We start from the raw sequence: 15,577 nt of genomic DNA, 5'->3' as shown, positions 1-15,577 counted from the left end.
CAATACGTGTTGGGTACAAGCTGGACCATACGTGTTGGGTACAAGCTGGACCATACGTGTTGGGTACAAGCCTGGACACTACGTGTTGGGTACAAGCCTGGACACTACGTGTTGGGTACAAGCTGGACACTACGTGTTGGGTACAAGCTGGACCATACGTGTTGGGTACAAGCTGGACCATACGTGTTGGGTACAAGCTGGACCATACGTGTTGGGTACAAGCTGGACAATACGTATTGGGTACAAGCTGGACACTACGTGTTGGGTACAAGCTGGACAATACGTGTTGGGTACAAGCTGGACACTACGTGTTGGGTACAAGCTGGACAATACGTGTTGGGTACAAGCTGGACCATACGTGTTGGGTACAAGCTGGACCATACGTGTTGGGTACAAGCTGGACACTACGTGTTGGGTACAAGCCTGGACAATACGTGTTGGGTACAAGCTGGACAATACGTGTTGGGTACAAGCCTGGACACTACGTGTTGGGTACAAGCTGGACCATACGTGTTGGGTACAAGCTGGACAATACGTGTTGGGTACAAGCTGGACAATACGTGTTGGGTACAAGCCTGGACAATACGTGTTGGGTACAAGCCTTGCCAGCCGACCTGAAACCCGTTTTGTGGTGGAACAAATTCTAAGGTGCGAGTTCACAGGTTTTCCCACTTGATTGCTGGGAGTAGTGTGTGGATTTCCAGTGTGGTTTGTCATAAATGTAGGCCTATGTCATAAATGTAGGCCTAGGCCTATGTCATAAATGTAGGCCTATGTCATAAATGTAGTCCTATGTCATAAATGTAGTCCTATGTCATAAATGCTTGGGCTGCTTTTTCATCCCAAATTACAGATTATACCTTTAAAGAGTTCTACAACATTGGCCTTTAGTCTGCAAGAGATGTTTGTTGCGCAAACGTTGCAAACTAAGTGCATCACCTTTCCAGTAAGTAACCCTGCGTGGGCTACATGTGATAAAGTCCACAAACATGTTGAGTCAGGTCATATTAGGTACCGACTGCCCTGCAAGGCCAAAGGTCATTTCGAGATTGGTGAGTCAGGGACAAATTACTTCAAAGTTTCTCTCCTGTCCTGCCAAATGTATTGGTCCAAAGTAATAATATATCCATCAACAATACCTTTATCTCGCAAGTCAATTCACATTGAAATCTCCTGTTAAACAACATAATTTCCCCTACAAATTAATGTTTTCCAAAACACATGAGTGGGCTTCTGTAAAGGGAGTCGGGAGGACGATAAAATGCATCCTATTATCACATGTTTACTACTGGGCGTAATTCCCCTTTAATGTGTGACATGTTTACTAATGGTTACGTTTAGCAGTGGGTGTCGATATGTAATTTACATATTGATGTAATTTGTATTTTACTGATGCCTTTTTTATAGAATTGTATTTCCGCCAATTTCCATGTGTACAGACATGACAAATTGAACAATACGATCTTGGATACTTACTCATACTATTTATATTGTAAACACTGAATCGGAACGTGCAATGTTAACACTTTGAGTGCCACGGACGCGTTGTCGTTAGTTCATGCCGCCAGTTGAATGCCAGCAACACTATATAGCGTTTGTTTGTCGTATTTTATTTTTATTAGCAATTTGAATTCATATTTCATCTCTGAGCTTCATTGGGAAAATACCACCCCCTATCGTCTCTCCCTGTGTAACTGCACCCCATTAGATTACACTGATGAAGGGGGGGGGGGGCAGTTTCCTCATTTTACTTTTCCGTCAAGCCAACTGAAGAGACCAAGTGATCGCCGAGCCGCAAAACAACGTGGAATACATATTTACAGTACCCAACGTTGAATCAATAAACGCAATCGATATTTGGAATGGCGATCAGGAATTGGAATAATCTTTTTGGAGAACATCTGATCTGAGGTAAGCAATCTATTTTACCAGTCTTAGGATAATCGGATCCGTTTTGACCTATATATCAACGTGTGCCCTATGTGTGTGTGTGCGCGCTGATCAGGAAATGAGAATATATTTTTCAGCCCGCTTATATAGCGTGCATAAGTACACATATACTATCGATAATCTAGCGTTTATTTGAAAACTATTCATAAATAGGCAGAAAAATTACAACGTTTTTTGTGTATGCCAGAATATTCCATTAAAGGGCGATTATCACAGAATCTATATATTTTCCTGAAAAACGAGGGGTTTTCAAAATGCTATAAAACGGAAATGAACCGATTAAAAAACAATCCGTTTCGACAATGTTGACTGCAAACAAGTCATTGATAAACGGCGGGCAGATTAGACACATAGCCATAATTTAAGACAGAGATTATGCGTTCACAACGCTATCATTGAAGTGGGTGGCGGCATTCAACCACGTTTTACCATGTTAACAAGTGGCAACCAAAGTGTTAATCACTGTGCCTTGTGATATATCTTATATCCTTTAAAAAGAGATATATTTTTACATTATTTTTTAGCACTCGCTTGTATTTCAATTGTAAAAGAAAATGTGTTAAGTATTGTGTGATTTTGTGTGAAGGGCGGACTAGCAAACTAAGATTTCCATTGTACGGCAAACTGTCTGTTTAACTGTACATGACAATAAACAAACTGTCTGTTTAACTGCACATGACAATAAACTAACTGTCTGTTTAACTGTTTAACTGCACATGACAATAAACTAACTGTCTGTTTAACTGCACATGACAATAAACAAACTGTCTGTTTAACTGCACATGACAATAAACAAACTGTCTGTTTAACTGCACATGACAATAAACTAACTGTCTGTTTAACTGTACATGACAATAAACAAACTGTCTGTTTAACTGCACATGACAATAAACGTTAGGTTATGACTATAACCAAGTTCTGTTAGTTAGGGGCGATGCTTGGCATCGCTACTGCACTATCTCGCGTACGTGCACGCGTACTGAATAAACCACAAATGTACCTCTAATACCAGTATTAGTCTGACCACAACCCTCATCAGCTTACCTTCATAAGCAGGTGTGTGGTCACCTGCTCTCCTCCTTCCCAAGCTTTCACCACAAGGTGAGGACAAGGGCTGCAGCGGCGTCCGATGCCAAGCATCGCCCCTAACTAACAGAACTTGGTTATAGTCATAACCTAACGTTCTGTATCGTTAGTGGCTTAGCTTGGCATCGCTACTGCACAAGGGAGGCCAAGCGGAGCCACTTGGCTGACAAATACACCCCGCTGACAGCCCCCCAAAACCATCAGAACAGGGAGGGCCGAGCCCCCCCGACCCCCCCTAATGGAGGGTAGCCCCCCTATTAGGGACGTCACGGGAGGGCGACGGACCCGACCGTGCGAAGAGGCACTCAAGCAACTCAACGCACAGGGTGAGCAGACCGTGGCTTGACCCCACGACTACACACACGCACAACCCGCATGCCACCCGGGAACGAACGGAGGAACAACCTCGTTACTGCCCCCAGAATCACGGGGTCAAGGGCAAACCCAACCCCGTGGCAAGGCCGTAGCAGCGGAGCACGAAGGAAGACCCAGACCCACCAAAAGGACTGGACTCCCTGGAATGGGGGCCCGGAGAAGTCCATGATGCCAGCATCAAGACCCCACCAGGTGGGCACGTAGTGCCCCGCCCCCCACATCGCCAGCGTATTCGGACAAAGGCCCCTCAGTTACTGCACCTGGTATTCCCAGGCGGAACCAACCAGGCCAGAACCTGCCCAGCTTCCGAGATCGGACGAGACCGGGCGTGTTCAGGTCGGTATGGCCGTAAGCCGAGCGGGCCCCGTCCCCCCAATAGTACACCGCCTGGCACACTGACCCTGCAGAATAGGCAGTCAGCATGGCCGTAAGCACACAAAAAAGGTTAACCAACGGAAGCAGGCAGCGCACCGGGGAAAAACCAGGCAACAGGCTGTTAACCCTAGCCTGGAGACTGCGGACGAGACAGGCGCCAGAGGGGACAGCTGAACACAGCCGCCCCGGCGGAAGGAGCGTAAGCTGGCGGTGTTGCATGACCAAGCCTCCATTTAACAACCCCCACCCAGAGGGGTCGAGGCAGAGAAGGCTGACACGATTGGCAGACGTCATGAACGTGCAGGGGCACCCTCAAACGGTGAACCCGGGAGTTGACACTGCTCCAACACACCAGGGAATCAACCACCTCGGTGTTACCCAATGCGGTGGTTGTTCCTATAACCCCTCAAGAAAAAACTCCAAAACACACCTGCGGGTATACACCGGCTATACCGCAGTACAAGTGTTTCAGTTTCCAAAAAGGGTTAACCCAGGCCTACGGGTCGCAAACATCACTTCGGACCGGGCCTGGCGGTACGGGAAGCACAGGGTCACCAGAGGAGGTCAAAAAACCACCCCCACAGGCCCCTCTTCGCCATGCGTGAGAGAGGAGCGAAAAATAATGGAGAACCAGCCCCTAAGCACACCGTACCTGGTATTCCCCGGCGGTCTCCCAACCAAGTACTAACCAGGACCAACCTGTGTAGCGGCCGAGATCCGACGAGATCGAGCGCGTACAGAATGGCATGGCTGTAAGCCATGACGACAGTGCTGAGTAAAAACATACCCAACCAGGGTCTCCATAGCGCTTAACCCTGTGACACCCAGACCGACCTGGCATTTTTCCCCCTGAAAAAAGCCCAAGTCCCTCAGGGTACCAGAACAGCAGATCTGCATCCCCGGCGGACAACGGGTTCAACTGATCTGGACCAGCGTGACCAGAACCAGTCCCGTGCCCTAACCACGCCGACATGCCTACTCCAGGAGAAGGGCAGATATGCGTGTTGATCTTAACATGAAAAGAAGGCGCCACCCAGACGTCGGGACGAACCGCGCCTGGTGGCCCACCCCAAGGGCGTGAGACCCCACTACATATGTTCAGATCCATCCCGTCATCATCCCCCAGACATGAACGAGAATCCGTCGACAACCCACCCAGGTCATGGGATGTGGTCGCCGGAAGAGGAAAAACCCCCATCTCAGTTGCTTTATAAAAACGCTGTTTCAACCACAAGCAACTAAGGCGTGCCAGTCAATCGCCTGTTTACAGCGAGCTAGCACTATACGTGCGTCGGGACACACCCCCATCAATGAACAGGCTATTTAGACCTGTCATTGAATCCCCAAGGCGCCCAGGGGAACGACAAGAGGGGTGTGACACTCCCTAACTCCAACACTTCTGGAATAGAAAGAAGGAAGCATCAACAGTATGTATCCCAGTCTACACAGCCGGGGTAAAAAATGTTCACATTTTTACATCCCACCACCCTCCCATAGGAAAGAGACGGGGATCCCCAGAGAGACTTCCCACGCGAGCTGTACAGATTGAAAAGAATATATTGCACCTTGAGCCATGTAAAAAACTGGTTTTAGGGCCTCCGGGGAAGAGGCACCGAACCCATACACACTCAATAAACGAATTGAATCGAATATACATACAATAGAAAAGGACCCTTCTAGAGGGTCCACTCACTTTGACAATCTGAGGAGGAAGGCTCTGTACTCTGATGGAGGCTTCCTCACATGGAAGAAGGAGTCCGAACTCACAGAAGGCCTGAGTAGGCGCTTGGTGAGGAGGAGCCCTGACCACCCCCCCTGAAAACAGATCCATCACATGGACCTGAACAGCACACGGAAGTCCTACCAACAGAGACGCGCACGGTGACGTACTCTATGGCGGGGGAATTCCTGCGGTGCACACGCCCAATATACCAGGCCGTGGGACCAGGAACTCCCTCCCCCCCCCCCCCCCCCCCGTAACGTGCCGAACCGCCACGTGACGGGAACCTTGAAGGACAGGGGGTGTACCCCTGACCGACAGAACAATGGGGAGAGGAAAGGTTACCAGTTCACCCCTTTACGACCCCACACCCATGATACGACGTAACGACAAAAAGAGAATATGACACAGTCATAGTCAGCTCTATGAAGCGTTTCACAGCTCCACACAGCGCACGAGCTAACCTGCTATCTGATTTTTACTAAGGAAAAACACAGAATAGAGAGGGCTCTAAGAACCCCGGTCCAACATACACATGTGCTTCTGTGGCCAGTACAACCCAGTTGTAGGTCACATGACACACACAACCCATCATCACCTACAAAAAATGGCAAAAACACTCAACAGAGGAACGCCGTTTTTTTCACAATGAGAGAATACATCATTCTTGATTAGTATCGACCACAGGCCTTGCTAAGCACACATGACAGCAACCAAACCAATTTCCCTTTAGGAAATAAGTTTCTCCAGCAGATTTAGCACAACCTCAGCAATCAAGCTGAGAGTTACATCGTATCCCTACCACACAAAAGACACAATTAATGCACAACATGTCTGATAGGAGGTGATAAAGTCCCCAGGGAACCGGGGGGGGAAACACAATCCTCCTATTTTACCCTCAATACGGCCAGTTAAAACAGGAAAACCTGTTAATGTGTGAACTCACTGTTCATTGTCATTACAGTCTGAGAAAGAACATTCTTTTACTCACTCGTCACCAAGCATAGCTTCATAGGTTAGTTGCCTTAGTAGTGAGTACACGGTACACATAAACACCATGATGTTTCTCACACAACAACCAGATCAATACATCACGACCTGCACGGAGAAGCTAACTGCCAGTGACAAAAACAGCTCACACACAACCCGCAACGTATCTCAAATGCATTGCAACAACACACGTTTTGGGAAAAAACACCGTTATTCACAATACATTTAGCAAGGTAAAACCAGAAGACGTGTTATGAGGTCTGGCCAACCCCGTACCTGCCCGGAACGCAGATCAGCGAAGTGCAGTCACAAGCCACCGTAGAACACAGCCGTCCCGTGTTGTTCGATCCGGGCAGCGTCGCCGCTCCACCAGTCGCTACAGTCCTCTTTGTTGACGCAATCCCCGTCTAGGCTCAGGCAGGGTCGACGAACATCCCCTGTCAAGGATGACGTCGTGGTCAAGAGTGTAAAACATGTTAAAATCAAAGCACGTTCAACAGAATAGCATCAAGCTAACGGCTGCTCCAACCGTTCGGGTGCTATTGCTTCCGCTCGCGAGACGCCGATCTACGACGCACGCGATCAGGAGCGAGCTCCCGGCGGCGCGCGAGAAGCCAAGCTACCCCGCGCCAGGCCACCGACCGGCTAACCGTAAGCTATGAACATGTAAACAATGACATAACACTCACCCAGACAGGCCGCCGTTCTGAACCCTCCTCACTTTTTAAGAGAAAAGAGAAAACAAGACGTCAACACCGCTTCACAACGGTGACATTAACACGTCCGGCGGAATCAGCACAGTACCAACTGGCCTGTATAGCTGACTTTGAACATGAATCTGCCGCTATCGCACATTACATGCACATATCCCCTCGTGAAGGAATACTCTCATTCGGATATGAAAGATGGGGTCTTAACACGGTGACAGAGAGAATCCACTCGTCCAGAACACACAGGGATCACCAGTGTCAATGGTCGCGGCCCACTAGTTAAAACTATAATGGTCGCCAGACCAAGGCCTTCTGTCGCCTAGACGGCTAAACAAAGGACCCTAGCCTGGGGCCGGTTTCCATAAACTTTGTCAAGTAGCCCCCATAGCACTAACAGACAAGTGGAGCCCGCCAGCAAACACTACTCACCCAACCTGGAACGCACCGCTCCTCACAACAGCGGCATGTCCGACAGTTCAGCTGTGGCCTGACAGGTTTCACCCCAACAAACACAGCAAGGAACTGCAGTTGAGAAGCATGCAGCGGCGTGCTCCCAATACGAAAACCGGTGGAGGGTTTGTAGAATGATCATCATCTTCTAGACACTCCAGTACGAAGACAATATCGCCGTATTTTCTCGAAAATAGTGAGAGAGAAAATAAAGATATGATGTCAACGTATCCTTGTTTCCCAAGCTGTTCCTAATCCAATTTCTTCCATCATGGTGTCAAGTGTGGGGATCTACCGAGGCACCTCTTCCTTGTGGTGAAAGCGAGAAGGAGGAGAGCAGGTGACCACACACCTGCTTATGAAGGTAAGCTGATGAGGGGTGTGGTCAGACTAATACTGGTATTAGAGGTACATTTGTGGTTTATTCAGTACGCGTGCACGTACGCGAGATAGTGCAGTAGCGATGCCAAGCTAAGCCACTAACGATACAGAACTAACTGTCTGTTTAACTGCACATGACAATAAACTAACTGTCTGTTTAACTGCACATGACAATAAACTAACTGTCTGTTTAACTGCACATGACAATAAACAAACTGTCTGTTTAACTGCACATGACAATAAACTAACTGTCTGTTTAACTGCACATGACAATAAACAAACTGTCTGTTTAACTGCACATGACAATAAACAAACTGTTAACTGTTTAACTGCACATGACAATAAACTAACTGTCTGTTTAACTGCACATGACAATAAACAAACTGTCTGTTTAACTGCACATGACAATAAACAAACTGTCTGTTTAACTGCACATGACAATAAACTAACTGTCTGTTTAACTGCACATGACAATAAACAAACTGTCTGTTTAACTGCACATGACAATAAACAAACTGTTTGTTTAACTGCACATGACAATAAACAAACTGTCTGTTTAACTGCACATGACAATAAACTAACTGTCTGTTTAACTGCACATGACAATAAACAAACTGTCTGTTTAACTGCACATGACAATAAACAAACTGTTAACTGTTTAACTGCACATGACAATAAACTAACTGTCTGTTTAACTGCACATGACAATAAACAAACTGTCTGTTTAACTGCACATGACAATAAACAAACTGTCTGTTTAACTGCACATGACAATAAACTAACTGTCTGTTTAACTGCACATGACAATAAACTAACTGTCTGTTTAACTGCACATGACAATAAACTAACTGTCTGTTTAACTGCACATGACAATAAACTAACTGTCTGTTTAACTGCACATGACAATAAACAAACTGTCTTGTTTAACTGTTTAACTGCACATGACAATAAACAAACTGTCTGTTTAACTGCACATGACAATAAACAAACTGTGACAATAAACAAACTGTCTGTTTAACTGCACATGACAATAAACACAGTTCAGGTTTCTCATGTGGCCCCTTGTAAAAAGATGAACCCCTGCTCTAGCTCATGGAAGGAACTCCAACAGTCCTTAAAGCTTGAGATTCTCCCGTGTTGCAGAGTTTAAAACCTTGATCCCCAACCTTTTTCAATCAAGTAGTACATGTTTTAGTTGATTTGTTATCCTTACTTTCGTCTCGGTGTGATTTTACAAGCCTTTCTTTGCTCTCTCTCTGTGTGCAACCGTAAATAAGGGAAACCTCAGTGGCCTTTCGAGTTTTAAATAAAGGTTTGAAATTAAATTAAATGTCTGGAGATAAGTACAGATGTTTCCCTCATAGCTACTGCTCTTACCACAGAAGACATCATTTATTTAGAAAATGGTACACACACCTTTCATACGACATCTCAACAAGTACAAAATAAACAGATATGTATGCGTTATGGAAGAAATTATTCGCGCTGCTTTGCCGCCACCTGCTGGTCATCTTATAACATGACAGTCTGACAAAAATATATATACCGTACACATACAAAAAAAAAGAGAAAAGAAACCAGATGTGACTCCACAGATCTCAGGCAGTGGGACTGCGATGCACCTGCGAGACCCCCGGACCCCCGACAGGGACAGTCAGAGAGAGGACAGAGGAGGACGGTGTGACGGTTGTCCCACGTCTACATGATCCCCTGGGGCTGGGCCTTGCCTGCGATCTTCATGGAGCACTCCAGCAGGGCGTTGTGGATGTCCTTGGCGCAGGCGATCTGAGACTTGATCATGCCGAGGTACTGGGCGTAGGACAGGGACTCCGTCTGCACCGTGTCCGGCTTGGTGGCCGTGGGTACCAGGTTGGGGGAGTGCTTGGCGCTGTCGATGCTCTGGGAGAGACACTCGTAGGCCAGCCGCTGCACGGGGCGACAGAGGGGACAGACGGGACAGGAAGTAAGGGACTGGAGACAGAGGTTCACGTGTAAACGGTGCATTTATAGAGCTCTTTTATCCACACATTCACCCGTTCACTCACACGTTCACACACCGACGGCGGAGGCGACCTGCTCATCGGGAGCAGTTAAGGGGTTAAGTGTCTCGCAATCGAGACGGGAATATCCGGACGACCAGACAACTGCTCTCTAACTCCGAGCCACATTTACCTGCCGCCTCTAAGTCAAACACAGGGCTGGGTATCAGATTCACAACAAGGTCCTGGTTCCATTTGATTTGGTTTAGATTCTATATCGATTCAATTCAACATCCATCTTAACCCTTTCACTGCCACACGACAGAAGGTTAGCATCCGCGGAGCTAATGATGCTAATGATGGAGCATCGCCGTCGGTTGTGTGATAGTAAAGGGCTAACCTTCTGTATCGTCACAGTGAAAGGGTTAACCGGCTGCCGTGTGGCAGTGAGAGGGTTAATGGACCCGGCCACACGGACGTCCTCTCTCTGGGCCGCGGGGTCGTCGGGTGGACGACAGACACGTGTTAAGACAAAACACACACACACACACACACACACACACACACACACACACACACACACACACACACACACACACACACACACACACACACACACACACACACACACACACACACACACACACACACACACACACACACACACACACACACACACACACACACACACACACACACACACACACACACACACACACACACACACACACACACACACACACACACACACACACACACACGTGCGCATTAGGGTTGAACCATGCGTGTGCGTGTGCATTAGGGTTGAACCATGCGTGTGCATTAGGGTTGAACCATGCGTGTGCGTGTGCATTAGGGTTGAACCATGCGTGTGCATTAGGGTTGAACCATGCGTGTGCATTAGGGTTGAACCATGCGTGTGCGTGTGCATTAGGGTTGAACCATGCGTGTGCATTAGGGTTGAACCATGCGTGTGCGTGTGCATTAGGGTTGAACCATGCGTGTGCGTGTGCATTAGGGTTGAACCATGAGCGTGTGCGTGTGCATTAGGGTTGAACCATGCATGTGCGTGTGCGTTAGGGTTGAACCATGCGTGTGCATTAGGGTTGAACCATGCGTGTGCGTGTGCATTAGGGTTGAACCATGCGTGTGCGTGTGCATTAGGGTTGAACCATGCGTGTGCGTGTGCATTAGGGTTGAACCATGCGTGTGCGTGTGCATTAGGGTTGAACCATGCGTGCGCGTGTGCATTAGGGTTGAACCATGCGTGTGCGTGTGCATTAGGGTTGAACCATGCGTGTGCGTGTGCATTAGTGTCGCACGATAAACCGATACTAGAAAAGTACTGCGATACCCAGCCGTTAAAAACGGTCCAATACTCCATTGTATTAGTAATAAATACTTTGAGAATAATAGCCTGATGCCGTATTCTCTCTGAGTTGAGTGGATGCGTGACCAGGTTAGGGTTAGGGCTCCACAGTGCAAGAGTTTCACTCGCATTTAAAATAAAGAAGACATTTTGGAAATATTCTATTTTATTAATAATAAAACATTTTTTTATGTCATCTAATATTATATTCCATTAGTTTTAGGTTTTTGCCGCAGTATCGTTTTAGAGCCGGTATTGTGATACTTAGGCCGGTATCGGTATGAAAGTCAAAATGTTGGTATTGTGACGACACTAGTGAGTCCAGCTGATCACAGAGGGTTAGTTAGTGTTAGTTAGTGTGTGTTAGTTAGTGTTAGTGTGTGTTAGTGTGTGTTAGTGTTAGTGTGTGTTAGTGTGTGTTAGTGTTAGTTAGTGTTAGTTAGTGTTAGTTAGTGTTAGTGTGTGTTACCAAGCAGAGCTCCAGCTGATCACAGAGGGTTAGTGTGTGTTAGTTAGTGTTAGTGTGTGTTACCAAGCAGAGCTCCAGCTGATCACAGAGGGTTAGTGTGTGTTAGTTAGTGTTAGTGTGTGTTACCAAGCAGAGCTCCAGCTGATCACAGAGGGTTAGTGTGTGTTAGTTAGTGTTAGTTAGTGTGTGTTACCAAGCAGAGCTCCAGCTGATCACAGAGGGTTAGTTAGTGTTAGTTAGTTAGTGTTAGTTAGTGTGTGTTAGTTAGTGTGTATTATTACCAAGCAGAGCTCCAGCTGATCACAGAGGGTTAGTTAGTGTTAGTGTGTGTTAGTTAGTGTGTGTTAGTTAGTGTTAGTGTGTGTTAGTTAGTGTTAGTTAGTGTTAGTGTGTGTTAGTGTGTGTTAGTTAGTGTTAGTTAGTGTATTATTACCAAGCACAGCTCCAGCTGATCACAGAGGGTTAGTTAGTGTGTGTTAGTGTTAGTTAGTGTTAGCTAGTGTTAGTTAGTGTTAGTTAGTGTTAGTGTGTGTTAGTTAGTGTTAGTTAGTGTTAGTTAGTGTGTATTATTACCAAACAGAGCTCCAGCTGATCACAGAGGGCGTAGAACTCCTCCAGACTCTTATCAAAGCGCTCAACAGTGGAATCACTGCTTTTGCTGAAAGAAAAGACACAAGACAATTATACAAACTTAGACAATCTTGCCAGTAAATTGCGGCAAGAAAATGGCTTCTTGTGGAGAAATAAAACCAGCTTCCCATCCAATGATTAGCAGTAAGAGGGTTGTTGAAGCATCTTTTCTGTCTTGGATTATTAGATTAGATTCTAAATGTATTGTTAGTACAAGTAGAGTATAGAGGTGTGATTTATAGACATGCAGCCCCTTCCACTCTGAAGCCTCTAGACGCTCCATCATTCTGCTCTCAGATGTATTACTGGGTTAGGGTTAGACGTGATACTCACCACTGCATCCAGTAGGATAAAGTGGGCTGGTCTTCTCTGGCAGAGAGGCACATAAAGAGTGGCATCTGTTTATCTTTAAGGCCATTGCCACCTTATATCACAATGCTGCTAGACTGGAGCTGTGTGTTAACACCCTGTCTGTGTGTTAATACTGTGTGTTAATACCCTGTCTGTGTGTTAATACCCTGTCTGTGTGTTAACACCCTGTCTGTGTGTTAATACCCTGTCTGTGTGTTAATACCCTGTCTGTGTGTTAATACCCTGTCTGTGTGTTAATACCCTGTCTGTGTGTTAATACCCTGTCTGTCTGTCTGTGTGTTAATACCCTGTCTGTGTGTTAATACCCTGTCTGTGTGTTAATACCCTGTCTGTGTGTTAATACCCTGTCTGTGTGTCCTGTCTGTGTGTTAATACCCTGTCTGTGTGTTAATACCCTGTCTGTGTGTTAACACCCTGTCTGTGTGTTAATACCCTGTCTGTGTGTTAATACCCTGTCTGTGTGTTAATACCCTGTCTGTGTGTTAATACCCTGTCTGTGTGTTAATACCCTGTCTGTGTTAATACCCTGTCTGTGTGTTAATACCCTGTCTGTGTGTTAATACCCTGTCTGTGTGTTAATACCCTGTCTGTGTGTTAATACCCTGTCTGTGTGTTAATACCCTGTCTGTGTGTTAATACCCTGTCTGTGTGTCCTGTCTGTGTGTTAATACCCTGTCTGTGTGTTAATACCCTGTCTGTGTGTCCTGTCTGTGTGTTAACACCCTGTCTGTGTGTTAATACCCTGTCTGTGTGTTAATACCCTGTCTGTGTGTTAATACCCTGTCTGTGTGTTAATACCCTGTCTGTGTGTTAATACCCGCCTCTTGGAATGCTCTTCAGTTCGCACTAAACATAATGAATACCCCACTATCCTATGGAATATATATATATATATATATATATATATTTTTAAATATGATTACAAATCTCTCTGCTTCCGTTTGTAACGTTTTTTAATTTAAATGTTAATGTTGATGCACCAAATGACCAAGACAAATTCCTTGTATGTGCAAGCTTACTTGGCAATAAAGACTTTTCTGATTCTGATTCTTTGTTGTTTCATCTCTTTTTGTCCTATTTATTTATTTATTTAAACTGCCCTTCTTTTCCTTATCTTTATTTAACTTTTTTTTTAAAACCCCGTTTAATATGCTTGAATCTCGACACAGCACTGTTTTTGTAAGCTCAGCATCACTGTATATTATATTATACTATTTTACACTATCTTGTTATTTTATCTAGCACACTCTCAGGAGCAAAACAGAAAGAAGCATTTCATGCAAACATATTCTGTATTTCTGTTATGACAACTAATAAAGAAACTTGAAACTTGAAACTTGTAAATGAGGGCCACCCTCAATGATTTCCCCCGAGATATAAATAAAGGTTTGAATTAATTTAACTTAACATTATTCATCATAACCAAGTCACTTATGTATGATCTATATAACCTAAGTCTCTACGTTAATTCCAAAGTGAATTCCCGGCTACTTACATGCCATTGTCAATTGCAGTATTGTGTCCCAAATTCAGAGACGCTATCTTCATAACATTCTGCAAAGAAAAAATTGAGCATACAATGACAAAACAGTATTTTGTAATATCAGTAAATTAACTAATATTTTACGAGTAAATGAAAGTTCGCCTTATATATATATATATATAGTGTGTGTGTGTGTGACTTGTGTGTGTGTGTGACTTGTGTGTGTGTGTGATACTGTGTATACTGTACTAGAAGTCGCCTATTCTCAGTCCTTGCCCCACAATGGTGGAATGAACTACCCACCCCAGTTAGGACAGCCGAAACACGTCCAATCTTTCGCCGTCGACTAAAGACGCACTTCTTCAACCATTATCTGAATTTAAAAATAAAATAAATTAAAATAAAATAAAAATTCTAACCCTAACTAACCGTACTGTCATGCACTTGTCCTAATAAACTAACCTACACTGTAGCACTCAACACTTTGATGAACATTGTTGCTCAGCTGATAGAGTTGTGCTCTTCCTGATGGCTTGTCGTACAGAACTTGTAAGTCGCTTTGGATAAAAGCGTCAGCTAAATGACTAAATGTAAATGTGTGTGACTTGTGTGTGACTTGTGTGTGTGTGTGACGTGTGTGTGTGTGACTTGTGTGTGTGTGTGACTTGTGTGTGTGTGTGTGAGACTTGTGTGTGTGTGTGAGACTTGTGTGTGTGTGTGTGTGTGTGTGCGTGTGACTTGTGTGTGTGACTTGTGTGTGTGTGTGTGTGTGTATGTGTGACTTGTGTGTGTGTTTGATTGATTGAAAACTTTATTAACAGATTGCAGAACGGGTACAATACAGTACAGCTCAATACACACAATTGTTAAGGGGATGCAGACCAGAGAAAGAATTTCGTCTTGTTTACATCAGGGTCCCCCATTTTCAATTCATCATAACATACATGACACACACAACATACAGACACAGTCAGGCTACATAGACCGGCTACCTGCAAGCTCTCCTTCAGTTGCGGAATGAGCATCTTGAATCTGTGAACTGGATCAAAGTCTTGCTGTTGACTCAGCTGTTGTTGCTGTTGTTGTTGCTGTTGTTGTTGCTGTTGCTGTAGAGAAGCAGCCGGTTGGGGCAGAATCCCTCCTGGGGCCATGGGGGGGTGTTGTTGCTGCTGGGCCGCCATGTTGACCACCGACTGAACGGCACCGCACTACCGGGTTCGTAGTCTCGGCTCTCGCGT

The 15,577-nt window shown here is 45.5% G+C and overlaps 1 protein-coding gene across 2 annotated transcripts; it reads right to left on the bottom strand.

The window, feature by feature from the left end:
• Positions 1 to 9,389: 9,389 nt before the first annotated feature.
• med29 (mediator complex subunit 29) lies at positions 9,390 to 15,540 on the bottom strand. 2 transcript variants are annotated; one of them, XM_084326815.1, is made up of 5 exons: positions 15,332 to 15,540; positions 14,352 to 14,410; positions 12,818 to 12,853; positions 12,428 to 12,512; positions 9,390 to 9,963 (listed from the first exon to the last, which is right to left on the bottom strand). In XM_084326815.1, exons 1-5 carry the CDS (start codon positions 15,518 to 15,520, stop codon positions 9,736 to 9,738), a joined length of 597 nt encoding a protein of 198 aa, XP_084182941.1. In that variant the 5' UTR covers positions 15,521 to 15,540; the 3' UTR covers positions 9,390 to 9,735. The 2 variants fall into 2 exon arrangements, with proteins under 2 accessions (XP_084182941.1, XP_084182942.1); XM_084326816.1 differs by lacking the exon at positions 12,818 to 12,853.
• Positions 15,541 to 15,577: the final 37 nt, after the last annotated feature.

Source organism: Notolepis coatsorum (assembly GCF_963971535.1).
Source record: "Notolepis coatsorum genome assembly, chromosome: 1".
Lineage (NCBI taxonomy): Eukaryota > Metazoa > Chordata > Actinopteri > Aulopiformes > Paralepididae > Notolepis > Notolepis coatsorum.
Note: the sequence above shows the minus strand (reverse complement) of the source record. Positions and strands in the feature narration are given on the sequence as shown.